We start from the raw sequence: 26,010 nt of genomic DNA, 5'->3' as shown, positions 1-26,010 counted from the left end.
ATGAGATTTCAGAATCAGAATCCCAATGTCCCTGTAACACTATGTCCCCCATATGGGCTCCCCAACCGAAGTAACTTGCGTCTGTGGTTATAATACGGGTTATCTGTGTTATCCAGGGCACCCCTGATGCTAGGTTCTCGCTATCGAGCCACCATCTCAGTGATGTAACAGCTGAGGGGCTTAGCAACATTCGACCTTGTAAGGAGCCTTCCAAGGCCCTGCTATTAACCAAGACGTCGTTTTGAAGGGCTCTGGTATGGAATTGTGCCCACCTGACTGCTGGGATGCATGAAGTTAGAGAGCCTAACAAGGACATGGCCTGTCTGAGGGTCATAGATGGATTATCAATTGCCCGAAGAACCTGCTCCTGTATCTTTTGCAATTTATCTAGTGGCAGCAGGCACTGCTGAGTTTCTGAATTTAGTAATAAGCCTAGAAACTTCTGTATTTTTAAGGGCTGGAGTCGGGATTTCTCGTAGTTTAAAATCCATCCGAGGTTTTCTAATCTGGATTTAGCTTTTTCTATCTGGGATCTACAATGACCCACTGATTTTCCCACAATCAAGAAATCATCTAAATATGGGATGATTAAGACGTCAACCTCCCGTAAATGAGCCATAACTTCGGCCACTATCTTTGTAAATACCCTGGGTGCTGCTGAGAGACCAAAGGGAAGGGCTCTATACTGATAATGACGCACTTTGCCACCTACTGAAACCGCCACCCTCAGGAACTGCTGGAAGTCTGTATGGATAGGTACATGATAGTACGCATCTTTCAAATCTATGACTGCCATAAAACAATCTTTAAACAATATTTTTATTGTTGTATTAATGGACTCCATCTTAAATGTACGATTAATCAAAAACTCGTTAAGGAAACGAAGGTTTATAATCGTTCTGAATGTCTTATCAGGTTTCTGGACTAGAAACAGGGGAGAGTAGAACCCTCTTCCTCTCTCAGATTCTGGAACCTCTATCAGGACATTTTTCTGGCATAGGCTCAAGACTTCCGCTTCTAAAGCCGCTTGTTCGAGAGGAGAAGATCTTAAAGGGGTTAGTTTAAAGGTATCCCGCGGGATCTGGGTAAACTCCAATCTAAGCCCGGTGGATATTACCTTGCGCACCCAGTCACTATTTGTAATCTGTGACCATGCCGGGAAGAAGGATGACAGTCTACCCCCCACGGGAATTGCTAGTCATTGATTTGGTCTCTTTTGATCTCTCGACGAGCGTGTGAACATATAGCCCGTACCTCTTCTCCTTCTGTCTTCCCATCTGGGGCGATCTCTAATAGGCGAAGAGTTGCGCCTTCTCCCCTGGCCGAATCTCCTTCTACCAAATGGACGACGGTAGGACGCAGACGAAAGGTTTGGGAATTTTTTCTTGTCGTCCCCCGCCTTCTCAAGCAGCTCGTCTAGGACAGCGCCGAACAAATATTCGCCCTCACATGGAATCGCACAGAGCTTTGCCCTGGACTGAATGTCTCCCTGCCAGCACTTTAGCCACAGGGCTCTACGAGCTGCATTAGAGAGACCTGCTGCTCTTGCGGCCATTCTCACTGCATCCGCTGAGGCATCTGCTAGGAAGGCTACTCCCTCTTGGATGGTCGGTAGGGCCCCAAGAATTGTCTGTCTTGATGTACCCTGTTTTAATTGTGACTCCAACTGGTCCAACCAGACCATCATGGACCTGGCCGTGCACGTTGATGCCACTGCTGGTCTTAAGGACCCGGCCGCCATTTCCCAGATGTTTTTAAGGAAAGTATCTGCCTTCCTGTCTAGGGGATCTTTAAGGGATCCCATGTCCTCAAAGGGCAGCGAGGATCTTTTCGATGCCTTTGCAATGGCTGCGTCTAATTTGGGGGCTCTGTCCCAAGTATTCACTGCCGGATCGTCGAAGGGGTATCTGCGTTTGAGGGCTGGTGGTAGCGACCCTCTTTTATCCGTTTTTTTCCACTCTCTGTGGATCAGATCCTGGATCTTTTGATTTAATGGGAAGACTCTCCGCTTCCTCTGTTCCAGCCCACAGAACATGACATCCTGCATGGATAATTGGGGCTTAGGCTCCTCTACCTCCATTGTCCCTCTGACTGTTTTGACCAGCTTGTCTACCCGGTCAAGAGGCAGACAAAATCGCCCCAAGTCCTCTTCTCCTGAGGAGGATGAGGGAGATGAAGCCTGGGAGTCTCTGCTTTTTCTCCACTCTACCGAGGAATTGGACTCCACCGGGACCTCGCCCCTTAGACTTTCCGGCTGGGACAAGGACTTTAGGGTTTCCCTCATTTCTGCCCTGACAATGTCCCTTAAACTCGCCGCTACCGCGGGCGACTCTTCTGCCACCGTCTGCTGAATACAGGGGGGGCACAATTTTTTGAGGCATGCGTCCGGTAATGGGCATGCACAGAGTGCGCATTCCCTATGTTTAGTCTTACTTGTAGCCTTTTTCCCCTAGAAAAAAACACAGAAGGGGGGTCCCGTCACTGAGTGAACTTTCACGAAGATCACTTACCAGTGCCACAATCAAGTACCGGAGAATGAGGGGGATTTCTTTCAGTCGATGCTCCTGTCTGCCTGGAGAAGCTCTTACGAGTGGACTGGTCACTTCGTCCCGCCCGCTCATTACTGTCACGGGACACTTTCTTTTTCTGTTTGACCTGCCGAAGGTCATCCAGGGGCGGCAGTGATGCTTGCCGCTGCTGTCGCCCTTGCTTCTGCCGCTGCTGCTGGTGTTGCTCTCGATCACTCTCCATTACCACTGCTGCTGCTGTACGCTGCTGCTTGTAATAATGTGGCCAAGGCAAGGTACCCTGCCGTGGTCCTGCCTAAATACCCCTCCTCCGGTCAGCAGTATCCATGCCGTGCCCCTCCCCCCTAACAGGGCTCCCTACCCCAGCTGGCGCCGGACCCGGTCCGAAAGCCGACGCTATCAGTGTTTCCGATGGGCGCCGCCATCTTGGATTCTTTGCGCATGCGCAGTGGCGCGCCGACCCGGAAGTGCATCTTCCGCCCGCCCCCTGACGTCACCGCTACCCCGGGAGAGACCGGAAGTCACGCGGGACGCCCGGGAGCCCCGGAAGCAGCGCCACCTGGTCACAGCCCCCTGCAGCCGCGCTGCCGCCGTACCTGCGCCGCCGGAGCCGGGAACCCCCGGGGGGAACATACCGGCGGCGGCCTAACCCCGGAGACGGACATCCTCCGGACGCCGCTCCCTGCTGCACACGCCACCGCCGTGACACCCATCCTGGGCCACCGTGGCGTCCTCCAGGAGATCCGCACCAGGCCGAGGTAGGAGACCCCCTCGCTACCGGTATCGGCTGGCCGGCCTGGGATCCGGTCTTCTGTAGGATCCCGTCCCCTCAGGAACAGGAAACCAACTGATGCGTGGGAGAGGTGCCGCCCTTTTGTATCTGTAGGTTTCCTGTTCCTATAGGGCGGATCCCCTCTCGTGGTGCTGTCATGGGAGTCCGAATAAAGTCCGATTAAGTTTGATAGCGCTGTCATCTCCATCTTCCCGGATTTCTCCATGGAACTGCAGAAACAGCAGGCACAATTCACCGAGGTTAAGAAGCAGCTCAGAGACAGGAACATTATATATTCGATGATATATCCGGCCCGACTTTGGGTCGCTCATGAGGGTTCCTTCGTATTTTTTACAGATCCGGCAGAAGCGGCTGAGTGGCTGCGGTCTCACGGGGGTCCCCCCGTGAAAGAGTCCTAATGTGGCAGTTGTTACTTCAGATCCACTCACTTAACGGTCTAATTGGAGCTCTCTCGGTGAGTTCCCAGATACCAGCTTTACCGGACACTGAGCTCAGTGATGGTATCCCCTTGTTTATTTTTTGATGGGGGCTTAAGACTGTACGCCTATGTTATTAGGTTCCGGTTTTGCTTTTTCTTTTTCAAAAGTCTTAATTTTTATAGTTGTTTAGATGGAGGCCGCAGCCGACGTCAAATTCTGTTATATGTGCGGGGTCTATGCATCTGGATTGGGCACCTCTATGATTCATATCCAGATGGAAGGGAGCCCCGAAATATCAATATATTTTGGGATGCTCTTAAAGCCTATCTACGGGGCTGTCTATCCTCTACGATCTCACACATTAAGCGGGTGACATCGGAAGAAGATGGCGAGATGGAGCGACGTCTGAAGGACTCAGAGGCAGCCTATATATTGGATCAAACTAACAGTAATAGGGTAGAATGGCTGACCGCCCAAAGGTTATATACTCAATACACAAAAATAATGGCAGACAGGCTGGCTAGGATACTGCCTAGATTGATATCAAAGCAACAAACAGGTTTTGTGAAGGGAAGATCAGCCGTTACTAATATAAGGAAAGCCATGTTACTGCTAGACAAGATTAGAGTGAAGCATTTGGATAAGGGAGAGGATCCAGCTATGGTCACACTGGACGCAGAAAAAGCGTTCGATAATGATAAAATAAATCTGGTAGGTCCGTTTAGACAATTTTTGGCGGTACTATATCAGAATCCCAAAGCAAGGGTATACACTAGGGTGACCGGATCTCATATGGGGGGGGGGGAAAATGTCAGAATCTTGTTCGTCTGGACCCCACAAAACGATTCCCCTTTCCAGATATTGAGAGCGCCAAAATTTGAGCTCGATCAAACGACGTTAACCCGTGCCGCTCGTCGCTCAAAGTTTGAAAAAATCCAAATTGAGGTATTTTAAGATTTAGGTATTTTGCATAGTCTGTTAGACTATAAAGAATGTGACAACAACATTGCAGAAATAGCCCTGACCAAATTTTCGAACCATTTGTGGTATTTGAATGCAGAGTTGGTGGGATTATCGTTTTTTGATCCCACCATTACAAACAATGAAAAGTTGTTAATGGTAATAAATTGCTCAGTAGCACAGATGAACCATCAGAGCACGCTAACCTACATGAGTTGATAATTTTACATAGTTATCTAATCTATTCTAGAGCTTTTGTTAAAGTAGTTTTTGAAACGTCAGAATATAATGCACGGCATTTGCTTACAACTTGCAGGACATATTGCTTTTGTTCTTCATCTTTTGTCAGAAGGTCGTTAAAGTCGGTTACTTCTTACCTCTTTTAATTTTTCTTTTTTTCTTTCCTAACTTTTGGATTTACAACCCTAGCGTGCTCTTCCAGTGTTAATTCGTCACGCAGATGTTCTCAGATTAAACAGGGCCTTTTCTAAATTCATCTAGAAGGGTAAAAGAGCGAGACTGGCTATAAAGCTGGAGTCACACATAGCGACTTACCAGCGATCCCGACAAGGATATCAACGTGTCAGGATCGCTGGTAAGTCGCTATGTGATCGCTGGTGAGCTGCCAAACAGACAGCTTCACCAGCGATCAGCACAGCGACGCCTAGCGCTCGGCGTCGCTGTGTTCGTTAGTTACCAGCTCGCTGATGCAGGGAGCTGGTAACTAACGTACACATCGGGTATCCAAGGGACGTGCATCCCTTAGATACCCGATGTGTACATTAGTTACCAGCTCCCTGCATCAGCGCGCTGGTAACTAACGTACACATCCCTTGGATACCCGATGTGTACGTTAGTTACCAGCTGATCGCTGGTCTCCCGCCTGTCACACGCAGCGATGCGTGCTGGCCAGCGGGAGATCAGCGACGAAAGAAATGTCCAGAGGTTTCTTGCAGCGATTAGCGATACCGGCAAGGGGGCCGGTCGCTGATCGCTGTCACACACAGCGATCTCGCTGGTGAGATCGCTGTTGTGTCACAAAACTTGTGACTCAGCAGCGATTTCGCTAGCGAGATTGCTATGTCTGACGGGGCCCTAAGAACTCTAATGCACACAAAGGAGGGAGGGGGAGTGGGATTGCCAAATATTAGGGGATATAATTTATCGTGTTTAATGAGGAATGTAATAGACTGGATTAAAAAACGGGGCAATATATTAACTACAAACTGGAAACGGAATTTTGTGGCTTGTGGGACCTGACGGCGCTGCTACATACGCCGCTGTCACACATACCGCCAAACATTAAATATTTGGTAATATGTAAATGGTAAAGATACCATTGCCACATGGAAGGCAGTAAGAAAAAAAACTAAAAATGTCATGGAGAGTGTTGAAACACCTGAATCCTTGGGCATTTCCTGCCTTTAGATTAGGAAGAGAAAATAAATTATACATAGAGTGGTTGGGGAAAGGTATACAGACGTTAGGAGACTTACAACATCTACAAGAAGGCCGCTGGTTGACGGTAGTGGAAGTGATAGACAAATTTGAGCTGCCGAGATTTCATTTGATGTTATATAGTCAATTAAAGCATTATGTATTAGACCTCCTTTAGGATGTGAGGAAGGAAATCGATTCAGAAATATGGGAGGACTTGGTTACCAAAGACATAGGAGAAATATCTATCACCTCAATATATGAGATGCTGAGGGACATATTACGCCCTTCAGGGAAGGGCAAAATATTTCACAAATGGGAAAAACATATACATGATGAAGAACTTGAGCATAAGATTCTGCGGGGCTGGGAATCGGTAAGAAAGCATATCATCAATGAACAATGGAGAGATAGTCAGTTCAGAATAATGCATAAAACAATATGTGGCTTCAATATACCGCCGACTCTGCAGAATCCTGATAGGCAGACAAGTTGCCCAAAGTGTACAATGCCCAAAACAGACACAGAACATGGATTGTGGTCATGTCCCAGGACACAAGAAATCTGGTTAAAAGTCCAGGATATGTATCTGAAGATCTGTGGGATATGGGTAGAAGTACTGTAGATCCATTGTGTTGGCTGTTTCACTTTACGACGGGTAAAACAAGAGGGGGACATGACTTGTTTCACACCATTGCAATGGTGACAAATCGTCTAATTCTGCAACACTGGCTAGCTAAAACACTCCCAGGGGTAAAAGAGATCAAGGAAGGTTTAACATCAGTCTTATTTTTGGAAAAAAGGGCAACAGAAAGAAATAAAAATGACGAAATTTTTTTTTTTTTAAATGGAGAGTGTTTATAGAAACGTCACTGACCACCAGAGAAATTCAAGACTTAATGAGCGCCTTTGTGGATTCGGATTGGTATCTATTAGAGGATTTGAGTGGTAATCTGGGTAAACTGAAATGTGTTATATGAGCTATATGGAGGATAAGATGGAGCTGGAGATAAGGTGTCTGATTTCAGTCAATGTGATCTATGAAAATGTGGACGTAAGGGGGTTTGATAATTTTTTATTTGTTAAGTTTATTTTTGCTTCTATTCAGGCTTAGGTGATCAGCATGTGTAAATATGTTCTTTGTAACAATTCAATGCAACGTTTATAACTTGTAATATGCAACTTTATTACAAAATCAATAAAAATTATGTTTAAAAAAAAAAAGAAGAAAACGGGAAAAAAATTCCAAGTGCGATGAAATTGCAAAGAAAGTGCAATCCCACACTTGTTTTTTGTTTGGCTTTTTTGCTAGGTTCACTAAATGCTAAAACTGACCTGCCATTATGATTCTCCAGGTCATTACAAGTTCATAAACACCAAACATGTCTAGATTCTTTTTTATGTAAGTGGTGAAAAAAAATTCCAAAGTTTGCTAAGAAAAGAAAAATTGCGCCATTTTCCGAGACCCGTAGCGTCTCCATTTTTCGTGATCTCGGGTTGGGTGAGGGCTTATTTTTTGTGTGCCTGGCTGACGTTTTTAATGATACCACTTTTGCGCAGAGAAGTTCTTTTGATCGCCTGTTATTGCATTTTAATGTAATGTGGCGGCGACCAAAAAAAAAAGATAGATCGAGCGATTCTGAATGCAGCGATACCAAATATGTGTATGTTTGATTTTTTTATTGTTTTATTTTGAATGGGACGAAGGAGGTTGATTTAAACTTTTATTTTTTTTATATTTTTAAAACAATTAAAGCTAGAAGCTGTCAAAGCCCATCGGCTCTGCTACATAGAGGCAATGCTCAGATCGCCTCTATGTAGCAGAATTACTGCATTGCTATGAGCGCCGTCCACAGGGTGGTGCTCATAGTAATCCGGCATCAACAACCATAGAGGTCTCAAGGAGACCTCTGGTTGTTATGCTGACGAACCGATGACCTCCGATCACGTGAAGGGGGTCACCGGTGAGCGCATTTCCGTCCGGATGGCCAGGAGAGCTTCTTAAATGCCGCTGTCAAGAGTTTGACAGCGTCATTTAACTAGTTAATAGATGCGGGTGGATCGCGATTCCGCCCGCGCCTATTGCGGGCACATGTCAGCTGTTCAAAACAGTTGACATGTCCCGGCTTTGATGCTTGCTCACCGCCGGAGCCCACATCAAAGCGGGGTATTGCCATCGGACGTACTATCCCGTCCAATTGCAGTAAGGGGTTAAAGGTCAAAAAATTAGGGAAAATTTGAAAAGAGCTATGTGACTCAAAGCTTTCAGGTGATGTCCATCTTACAGTCTGTCTGTAACGTACAGCTGAAAAAAAGAATCTTGTCCAGCATCATGAGGATTCAAACAATTGTAGGGCTTGCAATGCAAATGCTATAGCAATGAACAAGGACACAGAGTGCATCGAAACGTTAAAGTATTTGTGAACCTCACAAGGTGATGTCTATGGATTATAATGTCAGTTCAAATACAAACTTTGGTATAAACAATACTTCCTGGGACTAGGAACAGGGGAACATAAACTAAAAAAAATTGACAAAACATAGATTGCAAAGTAGTTAATGTAACTTTGTAGAAGCCAGTGACTGAAAAGAATCTGTGACTTCCCAGCATTTACTGGTTATTACTTACCTTTGTAGTTATCTGTAGGAATCTCCTCTTTACACCATTCATCACCCCTCATATATGTCTCTGTAGTATTAATATGGGTCAGATCTTCACCCTGAAACAAATATTGTAAAAGTCACAGACAGATGGAGAAGTCACATCTATGATCAGCTCTAATCCTGCCATCTCCACCATTCTCATTACACAAGTATTGTTAGGCGTCGGATTCCTGCAGCTGCACAGCAGGAATCCAGAGCCGTACATCCAGCCGTCTCCCATTCCTTTCCGACCGCTCAAGGACCTGCACAGCAATCTCTGCGATCCAGGCTCCCTGCTCAGACCAGCTCTCTGGGTCTGGATGCTGCTGCCACCTCTGGACCAGCAATGGTAGCGCAACCTGCTTTGCAGGAAACCACTCCAGAGGCTAAGTCCTCTCGCCACGCTACGGGGCATGCCCACGAGACGATCTCCCAGTGGAGATTGGGGGGTCACATGCTCAGGTCCTTATCCTGATCTGACTGGCCAATCTCAGAGGTTTGGAAGGTCCCTGAAGCGCATGGCTATAAAAGGCCCGCATGGCCGCTCGGCCATGCGCTAGTATAGACTATACTTGCTATGTGTGAATGGTGAGGGATGTATGATTCTGGCGACTGACTCATTTGAAACCCCTTCCCTCTAATATTACGCATGTGGATAGGGAACTAGAGAGATAGTCAGCGCCAGTCAGTGGCAAGCTATAGGCCACAGTGCATACCGTACCTCTGCACTAGCGTCCGATGGTGTCATGCCTCACGGCACTATCGTATAGCGGCAGTAGTTACCGCCACGCTGCAGTTAGCAGCACTTACCGGCGTCCGCGGTTGCGACGCCGCACGCACGGTAGGTCAAGACGGACATCGACCTCTTTCGGGCCGTGTCCTGTGACCATATACTGTGTGTGCACGCCAGCTGAGACCTGTGAAGCTAACAGGCACAGCGTTTTTGCTTTATTGGTACTAAAGCGCCTCTGTGAGTTTAACAGAGTCCGCTCAGCGCACCTCGGGTGATGTTTAACCCGAGCACAGTATACCGCCATATAGCTAGTCTGCCATTACTTAGCAGCGGTTGTTGGCGGCGAACACACTTCCTATTATTTATATTTAGTGCGTTCCGCCGTCCCTAACAAGTATAAACCATATAATACTGGTGGATAAAACAAGACTGAGCACAAGACCTTCTCAGCCGTCTACACATCATAGGGGAGATCTCATGACACCTTCTCCCTCTACCTGATGATCCTGAGGAACATTGGGATTTTCTTGTTTACAGTCCTGTGGAAGAAGAGGATGGGGACATCTCTCTGGTGTTGTCCTCTCGCTGGATAGAACTGGAGGAAACACATACAGGAACTAATTTAATCCTTTACATATATATATATATATAATTGTATTCCATGCGCTTTTTGTCCTGTCTATTACCTGGTGATGTGAGGAGCTGGGGAACCTCCATCATGACGTCCTTGTACAGATCTTTGTGTTCTTCTAAATACTCCCACTCCTCCATGGAGAAATAGACAGTGACATCCTGACACCTTATAGGAACCTGACACATACAATGATACCGTCATCCCCCCGATCCCTTCATAGCGTTACTGTATAATGTCCCAGCATTCCCAGCAGTGTCACCTCTCCAGTCAGCAGCTCAATCATCTTGTAGGTGAGTTCTAGGATCTTCTGGTCATTAATGTCCACATGTATCAGGTGAGGTGTAGTCCCTGTGATTGGGCTCGGGGGTCTTCCCCATCCCTCACAAACAGGGGCCTGACAGCGCTCACTAGAGGTCTTCTTCACTACTGTGTAATCCTAGTTATGGAGAGACACATTAATAAATCTCACTACAGACATTTCCAGAGTCCTCACCTCTCCAGTTCTGTCCATCTGTTATTCCCACAGATAAGAATGATGTAATGTGACGTCATCAGAATCTCTCACCTCTCCAGTAAGCCGGAAGAGGATCTCTATGGTGAGGTGTAATATCTTCTCCACCATCTTTTCCCTGTACCTATCCATCCTTGATGGGTCAATCAGGAAAATTCTCTTTTATTGAAGATCTTCAGTGAGAGGATCAGATATTGTAGTGGCCTGAATGGGAAGATGACGATGTAACATCATAAAAGTAATGTAATAATACAATTACTGGAGATAATAAGGGGAAACAAATGAGATATAATAATGTGTGGATGTTGTTAATGCTCTCTGTAGAGAGATCACACTTCGGAGATTATATCACCACTGAAAACAATGTAAACAGAGACTGGCAGGTAACTACATGGGTGTTGGTGCTGAAGAGGTGAAATATTTAATATGCATCTAGATTTTTTTCTTCAACATCATTACACTCATAAGCCCTTACAAGGAGTAACCAAATCGATACGAAGCAAATAGAATTTTCTTCAAGTTTCCCCTAGAAATTCAAATCTACATATATAATTGTGTTATGAATGAGTCACCGGAGGAGGAAAAAACAAAAATGAAAGCTAAGTCCAGAAAACCGGAGAGGTTGGTAGCTAGCGGATTGCAGACCTCTGATCCTATTCACAAAAACTAACAGTAGCCATGGAGCGTTCCTACGGTGGTCCTAGATGCCTCTTCACAGCCAGAGAACTAAATAAGCCTAAAGAAAGAAAGGGGAAATCTAAACTGCCCCAGAGCAGACCCCAAAGCAATAGACAGCCCCCAACATGTATTGTCGGTGAAAACAGATGAAAACACAAACACAGACAGAAAGACAGGCAGAGCAAACGATGGGGCCCAACTAACTAGATAGGAAAGGACAGAAAAGATGCTGGCTGCAATCTGCAAAAACCCTACCAAAAATGTCCCAACATGTCTGATAGGAAAAACGGCCCTGAAGTCACTAGACTTCAAAAACCCTATATCAGCACTCCGATATATTCTGAAGACAGAGCAAAAGAGATTTAACCGATCAGGGACAAAAATGGAAATTCAGCAGAGCCCCAGCCGGGGCTGGCAGAACGCAAAACTAAGCAAATCAGACAAAATTTCATGGAACAATAACAGAGCAAAACTTAGCTTTAGAAGACAGGAACTGAACTGGAGGCCAGAGCTCAGAGCAGAGAAATCACCAGCAACCCTACAGGGCGTCGGCTGCCTTATATCCACTCAGAGATTCCGGATGTCCAATCGCAATCCACCTGTTCAGGTGACAGGTTTCTCCCATCCAAATCAGTTTCACCACCTCCTTTCACTAGCAGAGGGAGTTCATCGGACATCAAAGGTGAACGAGAAAATGAGCTCACAACATAATTCCCTTAAATTGTCTGTCATCCACTTCCATCTGGATGTCCCCGAATCCCACAATCCACCGCGACGCACCGGAAGTACGCCGACCGCCATTTTGGAACACCCAAGTGATGCCGCTCGGATCCAGGACGCAGCTGCGATCCCGAACGCCAGTGCGATCCCAACTGCCGTTCGGATCCAGACTGCCGCTTGGATCCCAGCTGCCGCTCGGATCCAGGCCAACGCTGCGATCCCAACCGCTGCTGGGATCCCAGCTGCTGCTCGGATCCAGGCTGCCGCTGCGATCTCGAACGCTGCTACGATCCCGACCACGGCTGGGATCCCGGCCGCTGCTTGGATCCCAGCCGCTGCTCGGATCCCAGCTGCCGCTCGGATCCAGGCCGCCGCTGTGATCACGAGGCTGTGAAAGGGGTGTAAAGAGGGGGTATAACGAGAGGGGTGTAATAAAGGGGGTATAATGAGAGGGTGTAATGAGGGGGTGTAATGAGAGGGATGCAGCAGATGGACCCCCGCCAGGACCCACCGCCTGACTACATGCGCCGGATCCTGCCGCTGCCTGCCCACCCACCTCCATAAGGTCACAGCCGGCAGGAAAGACCATGGCTTGAGGCCTGTGCTGGAGATTGGGAGCGGCCACTCTCTGGTGGCGCCACACACCATCTCCAGCACAGGTCGCAAAACACAGTCTTTCCTGCCGGCTGTGAGAGGGTTGTAACGAGAGTGTGTAATGAAAGGAGGGAGTAATGAGAGGGATGCCGCCACCGGACCCCAGCCAGGACCCACCGCTTGACTACACGCGCCAGATCCCGCCTCTGCCTGCCCACCCACCTCCGTGCAGTCACAGCCGGCAGGAAAGACTGCGGCTTGAGGCCTGTGCTGGAGATTGGGTGCGGCCACCCTCTGGTGGCGGCACACACCATCTCCAGCACAGGTCGCAAAACACCGACTTTCCTGCCGGATATGACTGCACGGAAGTGGGTGGGCCGCCACCCCTAGCTCCACAAAGCTGCCCCCATAGTGATGTTACTGCCCTCCCGATGCGATAGCATCGGGCACACATCTAGTTTTCTATAATTCAGTTTTGTTATTTCAATTCAATCCTTTGGGTCATAGTCATATTGTCTTCAGTTGAAGAATGAAGACTAAAGAGAAAAAGACCGTAGTTAATGGAAGACGGTGGTGGGGAAATGCAGCTGGACAGGTGAGGGGTTAATTTGAGTAAAATATTTATATACGATATATATATATATATATATATATTTTATTTTTTTTTAGTGTCTCTTACAAGCAACTGGAGCACATTTGACTTACATTGAATAAACTTGATGCAAATCAAATTTGTCATCAAAATTTGAGAAAATCCACCACACTTAAATTTGAGCAGTGTGTTGTGACATTAATGTAGCTAAACAGGTAAAATGAATATAAAAAGCTATAACATGTAGATATTGTAATCACTATGCAGACCAACATGGGTCACTTATCCTACTTGACGGCATCACCACTGTAAAGACTAAACGAGCCCAAAGGGGCATTGGCGCTGGAATGGAGAGTGTCGAAAAACTGGAGCACACCATTAGTAAAATTGGCATACCGGTATTTTACAAATACAGTAAAAATGAGTGGATAAATGTAAAACTTACAAAATCATCAAAAACCCTTTAAAATTGAGGCACATGTCAGAAATCTGATGCAACTTGAAATATCCGTCTAGTGCAACTATAATAGTAAATTAAATTAGCCCCAAAGTTCAACAGCTTTAGGGTGTGTGCACATGCTGCGTATTCTGCTGCGGATCCGCAGCGGATTTGGCCTATGCGGATCCGCAGCAGTTTTTGCTGCAGTGTACAGTACCATTATTCTCTATGGGAAATGGAAACTGCGGTGCAGACGCTGCGGAATTTTCCGTGCGGATTATCTGCGGTTTCTAAACCGCAGAAAGAATTGACATGTCAATTCTTTCTGCGGATTCCGCAGCAGTATCCTATCTCCTCCATTGTGGAGATGGTGAAACCGCAGGCTAATCCGCAGGTCTTTTGACCTGCGGATTTTGCAAAATCCACGCGGATGAATCCACAGACCAATCTGCAGCGTGTGCACATACTCTAAGACTCCTAAGTCTTAAGTAGAGAGGAAAGATTTGATTTGAATTCATTCTGAATTTCACAAAAATTTCAGTTTTGCCCGATGGCCATAATTTATCTGAATTCTTTTTAGGATCGGGAAGGAGATCAAAAAATTAAAAAAAAAAACAACAAATGTTATGCTTACATTTTCTCTTACCGGTCTCTACACCACAGCTACCACCCGGTCATATGCTAGCTCTGTTCTTTTAGGATTCCTCCTGAGTGTATGGACGCAGTGAATGATAGTTCTGCTGTCCAATCTAGGACAGAGGCATGCTGAGCTGTTCGATATGGTGGACAGCTCAGCTGTCCAATCGGATGCTGGGGAGTAGAGCTGTCGGTGTCTGGAGTGACAGTTTAGCTGTCCAATCAGGTCCAGGGTGCACCTGGGCTTCTTCATTTAAGTCTCTTGTCCAGAGTAATTACCTGGCTATTTAACCATGTCTCTGCCAACTGTAGCTTTGCCCACGAGTTGTGTGATTACTCTGTGCTCGTCTGACCTTCTGATCTTTACTGCTAGGATTTGTCTTGACCATCTGTTTGCCTAGCCCTTTTGTCATGATTTGCTACCTTCTTGAAATTTTGACCCCAGACTGTTTCCTGACTATGCCTTCGTCTCACCCCTCTGTCTACCACATACTCTCTTGGCCTCAGACCATGGACCCAGCCTTACGGCTTATCCGTGAATAGCTACTTTTTCTCTTTATTCCTGATTTTCTGGCACCTAAGTTGCTGACTTCACCCCTCATGAGGTCACGCACTTGAGTAAGGGCTAATCACATGAGGTACTGAGGAGTAGATGGCAGCTTAAGGGAAAGATGTAGCTGATGACTAGGCAGGAAGCTGTGGCATCGGGACTGGTGATGTGTGAGGTAACTGTTTTAAATATAGATTTAAAAAAAAAAAATTACAATTCACATTGCCTAAATTTGATGTGAATTACATTTCTGAAGTGAATCCGACAAATTCAAATTTCAGCAGATTGGCTCATATTTATCACCAACTCGTTAGCTCCCAATCAGTTATACCCAGAACCACAGATGTTTGTTTTTTTTAATTTACACACATTAAAATGTTCTCATTTTCTGTCCCTTTATTTCAATACCGGTCGTCCTTTTTGTACCTTCACATCTGTTCTAAGATGTATCGCTGATCATTGTATACTGTGGGGAGACACTCGTCTATAGAACGTAGTCACAGGATCGCAGCGGCCATTCAATTCCTGCCGACAGCTTCTCGATAATGTGGGAAACTCCTAGAAAAAGACTTCAGGATGTCAAATATTTATACCACAGTGGGGCTAACAGTATCTAATATTGTCGGGTTTTCTCCAGATTCGGCCCCACAATCTCCGGGATCAGCGTCCTCAGCACAGGACCGACGCCACAGACATTTCATGGGAAATCTCTTTATTCCAAACTATTACAGCCAAAAGGAGGGAAATGACAGATTCTCCATTTCTCCAGATTTCTATGGAGAGAAAAACCCGACATTTCCATTATTCCCTGTAATCTCCACCCCAGAGAGAAAGCGTCATCTGCCCCCAACCAGAGCGCCCTCCCCTGTATACATGAGCCCAGCCAGCGCTCTATTACTGGCCATATACACATGGCAGAGGGCGCTATCTCCGGGAATGGAGGGGTTACTGCCCCCTGTGCAGCCCAGTAATGGGGAATCTCCAGCACCTACCTCCACCTGCAGGGGGCGCTATCTCCGGGAATGGAGGGGTTACTGCCCCCTGTGCAGCCCAGTAATGGGGAATCTCCAGCACCTACCTCCACCTGCAGGGGGCGCTATCTCCAGGAATGGAGGGGTTACTGCCCCCTGTGCAGCCCAGTAATGGGGAATCTCCAGCACCTACCTCCACCTGCAGGGGGCGCTATCTCCGGGAATGGAGGGGTTACTGCCCCCTGTGCAGCCCAGTAATGGGGAATCTCCAGCACCTACCTCCACCTAAAGAGCCGCACTCCACATATATGGCTGCTCTGTGCGCACAGGACCTGGGATGAGGTCACAGGAGGGGAGGAGTCAGGGGTCACATGATCAGGGGCCTCAGTGTATGCAGGACTCTGCTGTGCTGGTTGTCATGGTGCTGGATGAGGGGAAGTTTCTGTGTGGGGTCAGGAGGGGTTTACAGTGTGGATGTAGCAGAGCCGTGTGTGTACGAGGTGTACGGAGCAGAGCCGTGTGTGTACGAGGTGTAAGGAGCAGAGCCGTGTGTGTACTAGGTGTAAGGAGCAGAGCCGTGTGTGTACGAGGTGTAAGGAGCGGAGCCGTGTGTACGAGGTGTACGGAGCGGGGCCGTGTGTGTACGAGGTGTACGGAGCTGAGTCGTGTGTGTACGAGGTGTACGCAGCGGGGCCGTGTGTGTACGAGGTGTACGGAGCGGAGCCGTGTGTGTACGAGGTGTACGGAGCTGAGCTACGTGTGTGCGAGGTGTACGGAGGAGAGCCAATTGAGTACGAGGTGTAAGGAGCTGAGTTGTGTGTGTACGAGGTTTACGGAGTGGAGCTGTGTGTGTACGAGGTGTACGGAGCAGAGCCGTGTGTGTATGGGGTGTATGGAGCAGAGCCGCGTGTGTACGAAATGTACGGAGTGAAGCCGCATGTGTACGGGTGTACGGAGCAGAGCCGCGTGTGTATGAGGTGTACGGAGCGGAGCCGTGTGTGTACAGAGCAGAGCCGTGTGTGTACAAGGTGTAAGGAGCTGAGCTACGTGTGTGAGGTGTACGGATTGGTTAAAGAATTTGTCAGATCTTCAAAGAGCCGGGCGAGCGGAGTTAGATAAAGAGCACAAGCGGGCTGTAAGCCCTACTGTGTTATGATTGAGTCACCGTAGGAGGCAAAAACAGAAATGCTAGCTAAGTCCAGAAAAGAAGTTGGCAGCTATCGGATTGCAGACCCCTGAACCTATCAACACAACTAGCAGTAGCCATGGGGGGTTCCTATGATGCCCTAGACCCCTCGATCACTGCCGGAGAAATAAATAGGCCTAAAGAAAGAAAGGGGAAATCTAAACTGCCCCAGAGCAGACCCCAAAGCAAAAGGCAGCCCCCAACATATAATGACGGTGAAGCAAGATGAAAATACTAACACAGACAGAAAGATAGACTGAGAAAAGACGGGGCCCAAGCTAACTAGGTAGAAAAGGACAGGAAGGCTGCTGTCTGCAATCCGTGAAAAACCCTATGAAAACAAGAGCCAACAGACTGACAGTGAAAAAGGCCCTGAAGACGCTAGGCTTCAAAAAGCTATGTCAGTACTCAGGAATATTCTGAAGACAGCGCTACAGGCAAAAGGAGATTCAGCTCACCCCAGCAGGGAATGGCAGAATACAGAAAAGCAAGGAAAACAAAAAACAAAACAAAAATGCTAACAGGCAAGACAGAAAACTTAGCTTTAGAAGAGCAGGAATCAGACTGGTGTCCTAGAAGTCCACAGAGAAATCACCCGCAGGGCAGAAGGGCGTCGGCAGCCTTATATCCAGTCCGTGACTCCACTCAGCCAGTCATCCTCATTAGGCTCAGGTGCCTGATAATCAGGCTCATTACCTTCCTTTACCAGAATAGGGAGTTCACCAGACCTCAGTGACGAAGGGGAAAATGAACTCACAACACTACTGCATCTGCAGAGACATCTGTTATAGAGCCAGCTGCTTTCTGAATGCTTGGAAAACTGGCTAAATTTGATCTTGTAGATGTTTTATCTTTAATCTGGGATGCAGCTGATCTAAACAGACAATTAGTGTTATTAAAGGGCAAAGCCAATTTGCTGGACACGTGAAGTGGCAGCTTCAATTTTTGGAGGCCTTTTTCCAACCCTCACAATTATCAGATTCAAAAGGGATATTTTCTTTTAATTTCTTTCAGCACAATATCTTTTTTTTTTATCAGACTTCTTCCACTCAGGAAGGACACATTTTTATGTGCGGAAAGCATTTTTGCTTTCACACCTCCAACGCCCTAAATATCACATCCTGTATGGTTTTGGACTCCTTAATGTCATTAATTTTCATGGAGGCCCTAACCACCTTTACTAATTTATCCGTATTTTCTGCTGGAAAACCAGGACAGCTTTCATTATCATCATTAGACAAGTATGTAAATTAAACATCTGAATAGACTGTAAACTGTGAGCCCTCGCGGGCAGGGTCCCCTCTCCTTATGTACTTGTGCATCTGTAAAATAATGTGTATTCTTGTAAAATACTCAGGACTAGTTACCAGATAAAAATGTAGTGGTTTATTTGGATTCTTCCATCAAAGAAAAGATTATTACAGAAAAACATAAAAATAGGTGCACGATTATAAAGAGATTGTCCATTTGTTCATAGCAAAGTTTGTAACCTTCTTTCTCTGGGATCTCACATGGCAAATGGCGTCTGTCTCAGTTCGGCTTCTCACGTAGCCATCAAGTGAAATACCAGCTGTCCGTATTGTCATGTCCGAGCAAGGATGACTCCTCGAATGTTTCATGGTGATAGGGAAGGAGTGAGCCCCCTCTACAGTGAGCCATGAATTATATACGTCTCTTAAAGCACGTGGTCTCTGTATATATGGAGCCGACCTTTTACCATGAGCTAAACTTAAATATGTAGTGGAGCTGACTTGAGCTAAACTTCCAAGAATAACCTATGTAGTGTCAGCTAAAGCAATGTACAGAACTGAGTGTAATAAGAATTAAACACCAAATTATTAATATTTAACAATTCCCCCTTTTGAGGGAGACAGACATTAACTGGAACCCTCAAAATATAATGAGATCTTCTTTCTTCTTTTTTGACAAAATAATTTAATATCAATAATAATATCAGATTATTGTTATACGCACTTAATGATGTGAATTCATGTTATGGTAAGCCGTGAACAATATTCATATACAATATGTATAATTATACTTCCCTAAGTCTAAATTGAAGCATCTCAGGTCCAGTCATCATCATCTGGTGTCATCTGGTCTTCATTTTGATGTCTTCTGTCTTCTTCTTGGTTCTTTTAAAAACACAGTTTTTCTATAGCATATAGATGTTGTAGAAATCATGTTGTGTATAAAATCAAAGTCCATAAATTCAAATGTTGATAAGAAAACAAAGTCTATAGATGAAATGCAGCTTTAATATCTGTGCAGTGTCACCTTTAAAAACCTGGGCTTACATTGGCTCGCCTTGGATATTTCTGGAATCCTCCATCGGTACTGGTCTTTGAACAGGTGTGACATCTTTGGTCAGCAAAGCAAGGGTTAAAATGACTCTTCCTTGCTAAACATAGCACCATAACCAGTCCTTGTCCTAATGCACAGGACATATGTCAGGGTTGTAGCTTCCTGACAATTACCTTATTGTTCACCAGCTTTACAGGTGATTGGAAACCTCTGGAACTTGGTAAGAGCGTGATAACACAGTTCACATCAGCATCATAGGATCATCGTCCTCTGGTTGTCAGGTTAGACACTTTAATTGTGACTGTCAGTGGTGGATACTGCACTTGTGACTGTCAGTGGTGAATACTGCACTTGTAAGTAACACAGTTCATTTACTCAGAAATCATAGCTTTGTTACCTTCTGGGACTTCTGGATCGCGGCATTCTTCTTCTTGCAACTGGTAAGAATCAATTTAGAAATATGAAAAGTCTTTATTAAGGTGATTTCAGTATCTTGCTTGAAGTCTTCAATCCCTATTCTATACCAAATCTGGTAATTTTCCTATCCTATAATATCACAGCGTACCATAGCAATCAGCAATATTCATATAATTATTATCAGAATTTGTACTGTATATGGATTTCAATGTTTGAAATAAACCAATAATAAGTGATAATACATTATTAGCCATATTCTTCATGTGATAGAACTTTTTTTATGTCATAGGTGTAATTACCTTTTTCAACCCATAGGTGTCAGTGTGTTTTATGTAACAAGTGTTTTCATCTTTATTAATAAGGAATATGGAATTATACTTATATACTTATATACCTATATATTATACTTATATACTTATATATTATACTTATATACTTATATACCTATATATTATATACCTATATATTATATACCTATATATTATAGGAATTATACTAATAATATGTAGGAATGTATAGCCATGAACCAAAATAAGAATATATGAGTGAGCGAATGAATGAATGAATAAAATTATTGCATATAACTCAGAACTGAAACATTTTCCTTTGTAATGGAACCATATCATCGCTATATTTAATGAAACAATATTCTATAGTAGAAATTACTTTATTAAATATTGATGGAAGAAAAAATAAAAATTTTAAGAATTAAAATAGAAATAGATTAAAAAATTGAAAATTAAAATTAAGAATAAAAATAAGGCTTTTATGTTGATGCAGAGTAGTTATGTCTTAAGTAACATATACCCTTAATATTTCCATGATCTGGATTATTTCATAATTGTCATAAACTTGTGTTACCAAAATATTCAAATTATGCAACTTTGCATGTAATACTCTTCTTAGTGTAAAGAAATGACTCTTTATAATACTTAATGTTATTATACCCAATACTTATACCATTGTACCTTATTAATATTTGTTCTTTATTAAAATGTGTGAAGAAGAGGCATTAATCAAATGTGATGATGTAGTCAGGACCAAAAACACATTTTCCCCCTTAATATCGAAAAATACTGTTTTATGAAATAATTCATTTATCAAAACCAAAATGAAAAATAATTAATTTATAAATTATGTGAATTTATACTTGCTTATATCATTATTTGTCTGAAGATGTGCAACCATTAAAATTAATTTGAATATCATAAAATTATCCTTTGGAAAAATTAATTTAAATGTAGATTTTCTTCATAAACCATTTTGATGTGCGATTGCACTTATCCACAATTAACTAAATCAAGAAATTACTAAAGAACTATAGAAATATAGAAATATATGTTGTGTAGATATTTCACTATATCTTAATATTCTAATAATTTAGCTGATCTGCATATTTCTCCTAAAGATAAAGGCTTTTGGTTGTTTTTTTTTCTCTTGCATTCAGAATTCTGAGGCCTCACATACAACAAACGTATCACATTACTCCTAAGCAGCTGCTCATACACGTAGTCACTGTCACTCAGACTGTGTCACATATAAGTTTAAACCAAATTACCCCACCTACGAAGGTGCGATGAATACACGTATTTTAACCCAAATTATCCTAATTATCAATCAATGCGCATTGTAAGCTATTAAGTTTAGTATCTTAATATTTCTTTGAATATTCCCCAAATACACATGACATAAATATATGTATATGTATAGCTATACTTGAAACTTTAGGCCTGGAAAAAAATTCCATTGGTTTACAAAAGCTAAGACTCCTTAAAAATTATTTTCCTAAAGAACAGGGACATGGTATACTGGTATACTTATTATTAGAACAAAGTTCAAATTTCACATGCTGTGTTAGTCATGTCATGCCATGCAGTAAAGGCACACACAGAAGATTTAAAATGCAGTTAGTTATTTTCTTTTAAGTATTAAATATATAAAATCATGCAATTATTGCAACTTCCTGTGTAAATAAAGGCATAAATCCTTGTAAGATAATTTTTTCCCGATTAAGTCCTGCTTTGAAATGAAAATTCTAAGGAAAAATAAAAGATAAGGTTAACATCATATTCATAATTCTAAATATTATTACTGGAGTAGATTTTAATTTTCACTAAAAAATACAGTTCTACAATCTCTACTCCTACAAACACTCTATATATACTGTATGAATATGTATCTCTACCAAACTATAGAACTACGGAATTATACTCTATATAATAATTACATATAACTGACTAATTGTACAACACTGTTACACAACATTTAATTACATTTTTAGCCAATTCCTAAACCCATACTTATTTCTTTGTAACTGATGGATTCTCTGAGCAAAGTGATCAGTTTACAGGCCATGATGTCACTCACCACCTGCTTCTGTCTGTCAAATTCGGCCATCTTTTTTTCAGAAGGAAGATCAGAACTTTGAATTTTCCTTAACTCAATCTGTGTTTTTTCGGTGATCCTTTGCATCATTCCATATGGCTTATAACAAATATGTGATTTTCTTCATTCTTCATAGATTTGATTTTGGGGAAAACTCAATTTAGAAGGCTTTGCTAATACAGGCTTCTGATAAGATTTTACTTTGCCTGTCTTCGCAAAATTAGCACGATTTACTTTCCTTTCACGATTCTCCTGTTTTCTGGCAAAATCAAGGGATTGCGCACATTCCAATAAAGAATCTTTTTGTGACGCAATAACACGAGATGCAGGATTTAGAAACCAAAATTTGCTTACAAAAGTCTTTATGAGGGACATTCTCCATGACCGTTCTATACAAGCGGTGAAATATAGACATGAATGTGTAGGTACATTTCTTCCGACCAATCCTTAATTTTTGAAGAATATCAATATCTGGATGATTTTCATTTGATGCACAAAAAAAATCAGAATTTTTAATCTGTCTTTATCATTTAAGTTCTCATGTTTTTCACCAGATATCTTTAAAGATAATCTCCTAGCAAAGTTTACAGGGATCCACATTTTGAACAACTGATTCTTCTCGTTAGATAAATCAAATTTGTCAACACAGCTTTCAAAAACCTCAGAGTTTCTACAAACATGGATTTTGTTATCATATGCAGGAATGATTTTGCATATTTTTAGCAAATTTTTTCTTACTTTACTTCGGAGTTGGGCCTGTGAGTCGTCTATTTTTAGTGGTACGTCTTTCCCTTGTATGTCCTCTACCTCAGTTCTGAAGTCTCCTCCTACTTCTCCATCTTGTTCCACGTCTGCAAGGTCACCTTGAATGGCCGCTACAGACACTTGATTACAGTCTTGTTCAATCTCCCTAACTTTACAGCCAATCTCGGGAACATCACTATTTTCCTTCACAAAATCATTTTTGGATTTCTCTGACACAGATCTATGATATATATCTACCATCTGTAGAATATTTTTTAATCTCTCTCTTTCTCTATTGAAAAGCTTAGAATCTAACTTCTGATTTTCCATTTCACATTCTGCATATAAGCTGAGCCATAATACGTCTAAATTAGACTCGTCTACAGACTTAAATTTCAGTTTACTCTGCTTAGAAAAACAATTAATGACATCCATTTCTCTTACCTTGAAATGTCTCAGCTTGTAGTTCCTTTGATGGACAACGCCGGGCTCTTGTCTTCACACGTCTGGCTTCAGCACGTCTGGCACTTGTAGTACTTCTCAATCCATCTGGCAATTCTTAGTCCTCACTTCTAGGTTCTGTCTGATTCTTGTGAGTAGTGGAGTTCCTGATAACTTGCACAAATGACTGACGTTAGCAAAGTTCCATCCCCCTTTTGGGCAAGTTGAGGGAAATCCGCAAAAAAGTACAAAAATTCAGATCTGGCTGGCTCTCCAATGTAAAATAATGCGTATTCTTGTAAAATACTCAGGAATAGTTACCAGATAAAAATGTAGTGGTTTATTTGGATTCTTCCATCAAAGAAAAGATTATTACAGAAAAACATAAAAATAGGTGCACGATTATAAAGAGATTGTCCATTTGTTCATAGCAAAGTTTGTAACCTTCTTTCTCTGGGATCTCACATGGCAAATGGCGTCTGTCTCAGTTCGGCTTCTCACGTAGCCATCAAGTGAAATACCAGCTGTCCGTATTGTCATGTCCGAGCAAGGATGACTCCTCGAATGTGTTTCATGGTGATAGGGAAGGAGTGAGCCCCCTCTACAGTGAGCCGTGAATTATATACGTCTCTTAAAGCACGTGGTCTCTGTATATATGGAGCCGACCTTTTACCATGAGCTAAACTTAAATATGTAGTGGAGCTGACATGAGCTAAACTTCCAAGAATAACCTATGTAGTGTCAGCTAAAGCAATGTACAGAACTGAGTGTAATAAGAATTAACCACCAAATTATTAATATTTAACAGCGTCCCTTGTCTTACACTTGTTTATTATTCTTGTATATATTACACTTGTCTATAATTCCCCCTTTGACATGTAAAGCGCCATGGAATAAATGGCGCTATATAAATGCATAATAATAATATAATCCTTCAAATTCCCTATCTTCCAAGTCCTTTTGGGGAATTTGTACCCCGCTTCTCATTAGGAACATAAGGGGTCTTAAGTTCCTTAAGAGAATTCCTGACCTCTGGTTTAACTATTGCTTTCAGGTTCTCCATAAGGGATGAGGATTCTTCTGACAATGTTTTTTCACAATGTTGGCATAACTGTTTATCATAATGGTAATAATTTGCCTTTACAAGGTGACTTACCCACCCCAGTAGGCAGGAACTACCATGCACGATGGGGCTGCTTCCTCAACAGGCTTCCTGGTTTGACTTTCTTCTTCCAAGCAAGGAACGGTATAGGGCATGCACCTCTTATAACACCAGGGGTGCCTCCATCTGAATCCTTTATTAAATCTCCCACCCTTGAGACTTCCGCTTCCCCTGTAAAGTACGTCAGACACTCCAGTGCTGGGTCACAATCTTCTCACCAAGCATTACCCGGAAGCCATCACTGCGGCTATTAGGAAAGGAAGGGGGACACTTCCCTCTATTCTCCTTAGCAAGGCCTCACTGGACACAGGGCTCTGCAGCCAGTGGCATGCATGCCGCATAGTCTCAGCTGGGAGTTCTGTTGATTTTTTTTTTTATTCCAATCAATTTTTATTGTAGGAAGTTACATTAGAAAAAGGAAAAAATTCAGGTATCAATGGCATTAATACACAAAGAGAACAACGCTGTAACACGTGGTAGTATATCTTTTGATTACGATTCACATTTCCCATCACACCACCAACAAACATGTCTGATACAAGTTACAACTGTTTTTTTTTTTTTTTTTTGGTTAATCAACACCTAATACGTATAAAGTCAACCTACCATTTACTCTTTAATCCTCAAAACGAGGGTTTCAAACAACCAGAACCAGAGAGTAAGAAAGGAAGATAAGAAAGGGGAAGGGAGGAAGAGGTGGGGGGGAGAACCATGGATGGTTGCAAAGAGGCAACCAGGGAGGGGGGGAGCTAGGGAATTAGATGGCGTTCCGGGGTAGCCCGAGCAGTAACAACAACATAGATATAAACACCTTGAATATTGACATGTGGTACGGATGAACTCCCTGCGTAACACTCTCTTTGACCCTATTTGACCCGTTTTATTAATCTCAGACAGTTTGCCCTGGAAACAGATGCCTGACAGGGGATGCATATACAGAGTTTAGCCACGTGTCCCAAGTTTGAAGTATTTTGTTTTTGGCGCGGATGGAGTGAGCCAGACAGAACTCGTATTGGCAATGGAAATTAATTCGGTTATATAGTTCAGCTAATGTAGGTGTCTTTGGGGATTTCCAATCGCTACTTATGCAATATCTGGCAGCAACTAGAATGTGAACCAATAATCCCCTGGATTCCCAAGAGAACTCCTCTATACCCACGTTTAGCACTGCCAGACCCGGATTCGGATTAATAGTATTGCCTGTCAGCTCACCCATCAGGCCAAACACCTCCAGCCAGAACGAGAAAACCTTGGGACAAGCCCACCAGCAGTGACCAAGAGTACCCCTTTGGAGGCAGCCCTTCCAACAATGTGGCGAATAATTTGGGAGGAACTGTGCTAAGTTGGCTGGGGACCGATACCATCGCAGGTGTACTTTTTTCAGTTGCTCCAGATGATTTATGCACTTGGAATATTTTTGGATATTTGCTGAAGCCAAGTGCCAGTTTGAAGGAGAGGTAGAAACATTCAACTCCACGTCCCATTTATTCATATAAGGAGATTTTTGCTCTTCGGGGGGTTATTGAGCCATTT

At 43.6% G+C, this 26,010-nt stretch overlaps 1 protein-coding gene across 2 annotated transcripts in view; it reads right to left on the bottom strand.

Moving 5' to 3' along the window:
• Nucleotides 1-26,010, bottom strand: part of LOC141051054 (uncharacterized) — a 176,487-nt gene that overhangs the window by 6,952 nt on the left and 143,525 nt on the right. Inside the window, exons 1-7 of one of the 2 annotated variants that reach the window (XM_073547877.1) lie at nt 16,118-16,175; nt 15,294-15,425; nt 10,713-10,862; nt 10,407-10,583; nt 10,200-10,323; nt 10,011-10,108; nt 8,767-8,857 (exon numbers count right to left, since the gene is read on the bottom strand). In XM_073547877.1, coding sequence (XP_073403978.1) covers nt 8,767-8,857; nt 10,011-10,108; nt 10,200-10,323; nt 10,407-10,583; nt 10,713-10,790 — 568 coding nt within the window. In that variant the 5' untranslated portion in view covers nt 10,791-10,862; nt 15,294-15,425; nt 16,118-16,175. Of the gene's footprint in view, nt 1-8,766; nt 8,858-10,010; nt 10,109-10,199; nt 10,324-10,406; nt 10,584-10,712; nt 10,863-15,293; nt 15,426-16,117; nt 16,176-26,010 lie in introns of those variants that run through there. The other variant, XM_073547876.1, reaches the window with a different exon arrangement.

The sequence above is a fragment of the Dendrobates tinctorius genome, unplaced genomic scaffold (assembly GCF_039654945.1).
Source record: "Dendrobates tinctorius isolate UK_male_01 unplaced genomic scaffold, ASM3965494v1 ptg000155l, whole genome shotgun sequence".
NCBI classification, from domain to species: domain Eukaryota; kingdom Metazoa; phylum Chordata; class Amphibia; order Anura; family Dendrobatidae; genus Dendrobates; species Dendrobates tinctorius.
Note: the sequence above shows the minus strand (reverse complement) of the source record. Positions and strands in the feature narration are given on the sequence as shown.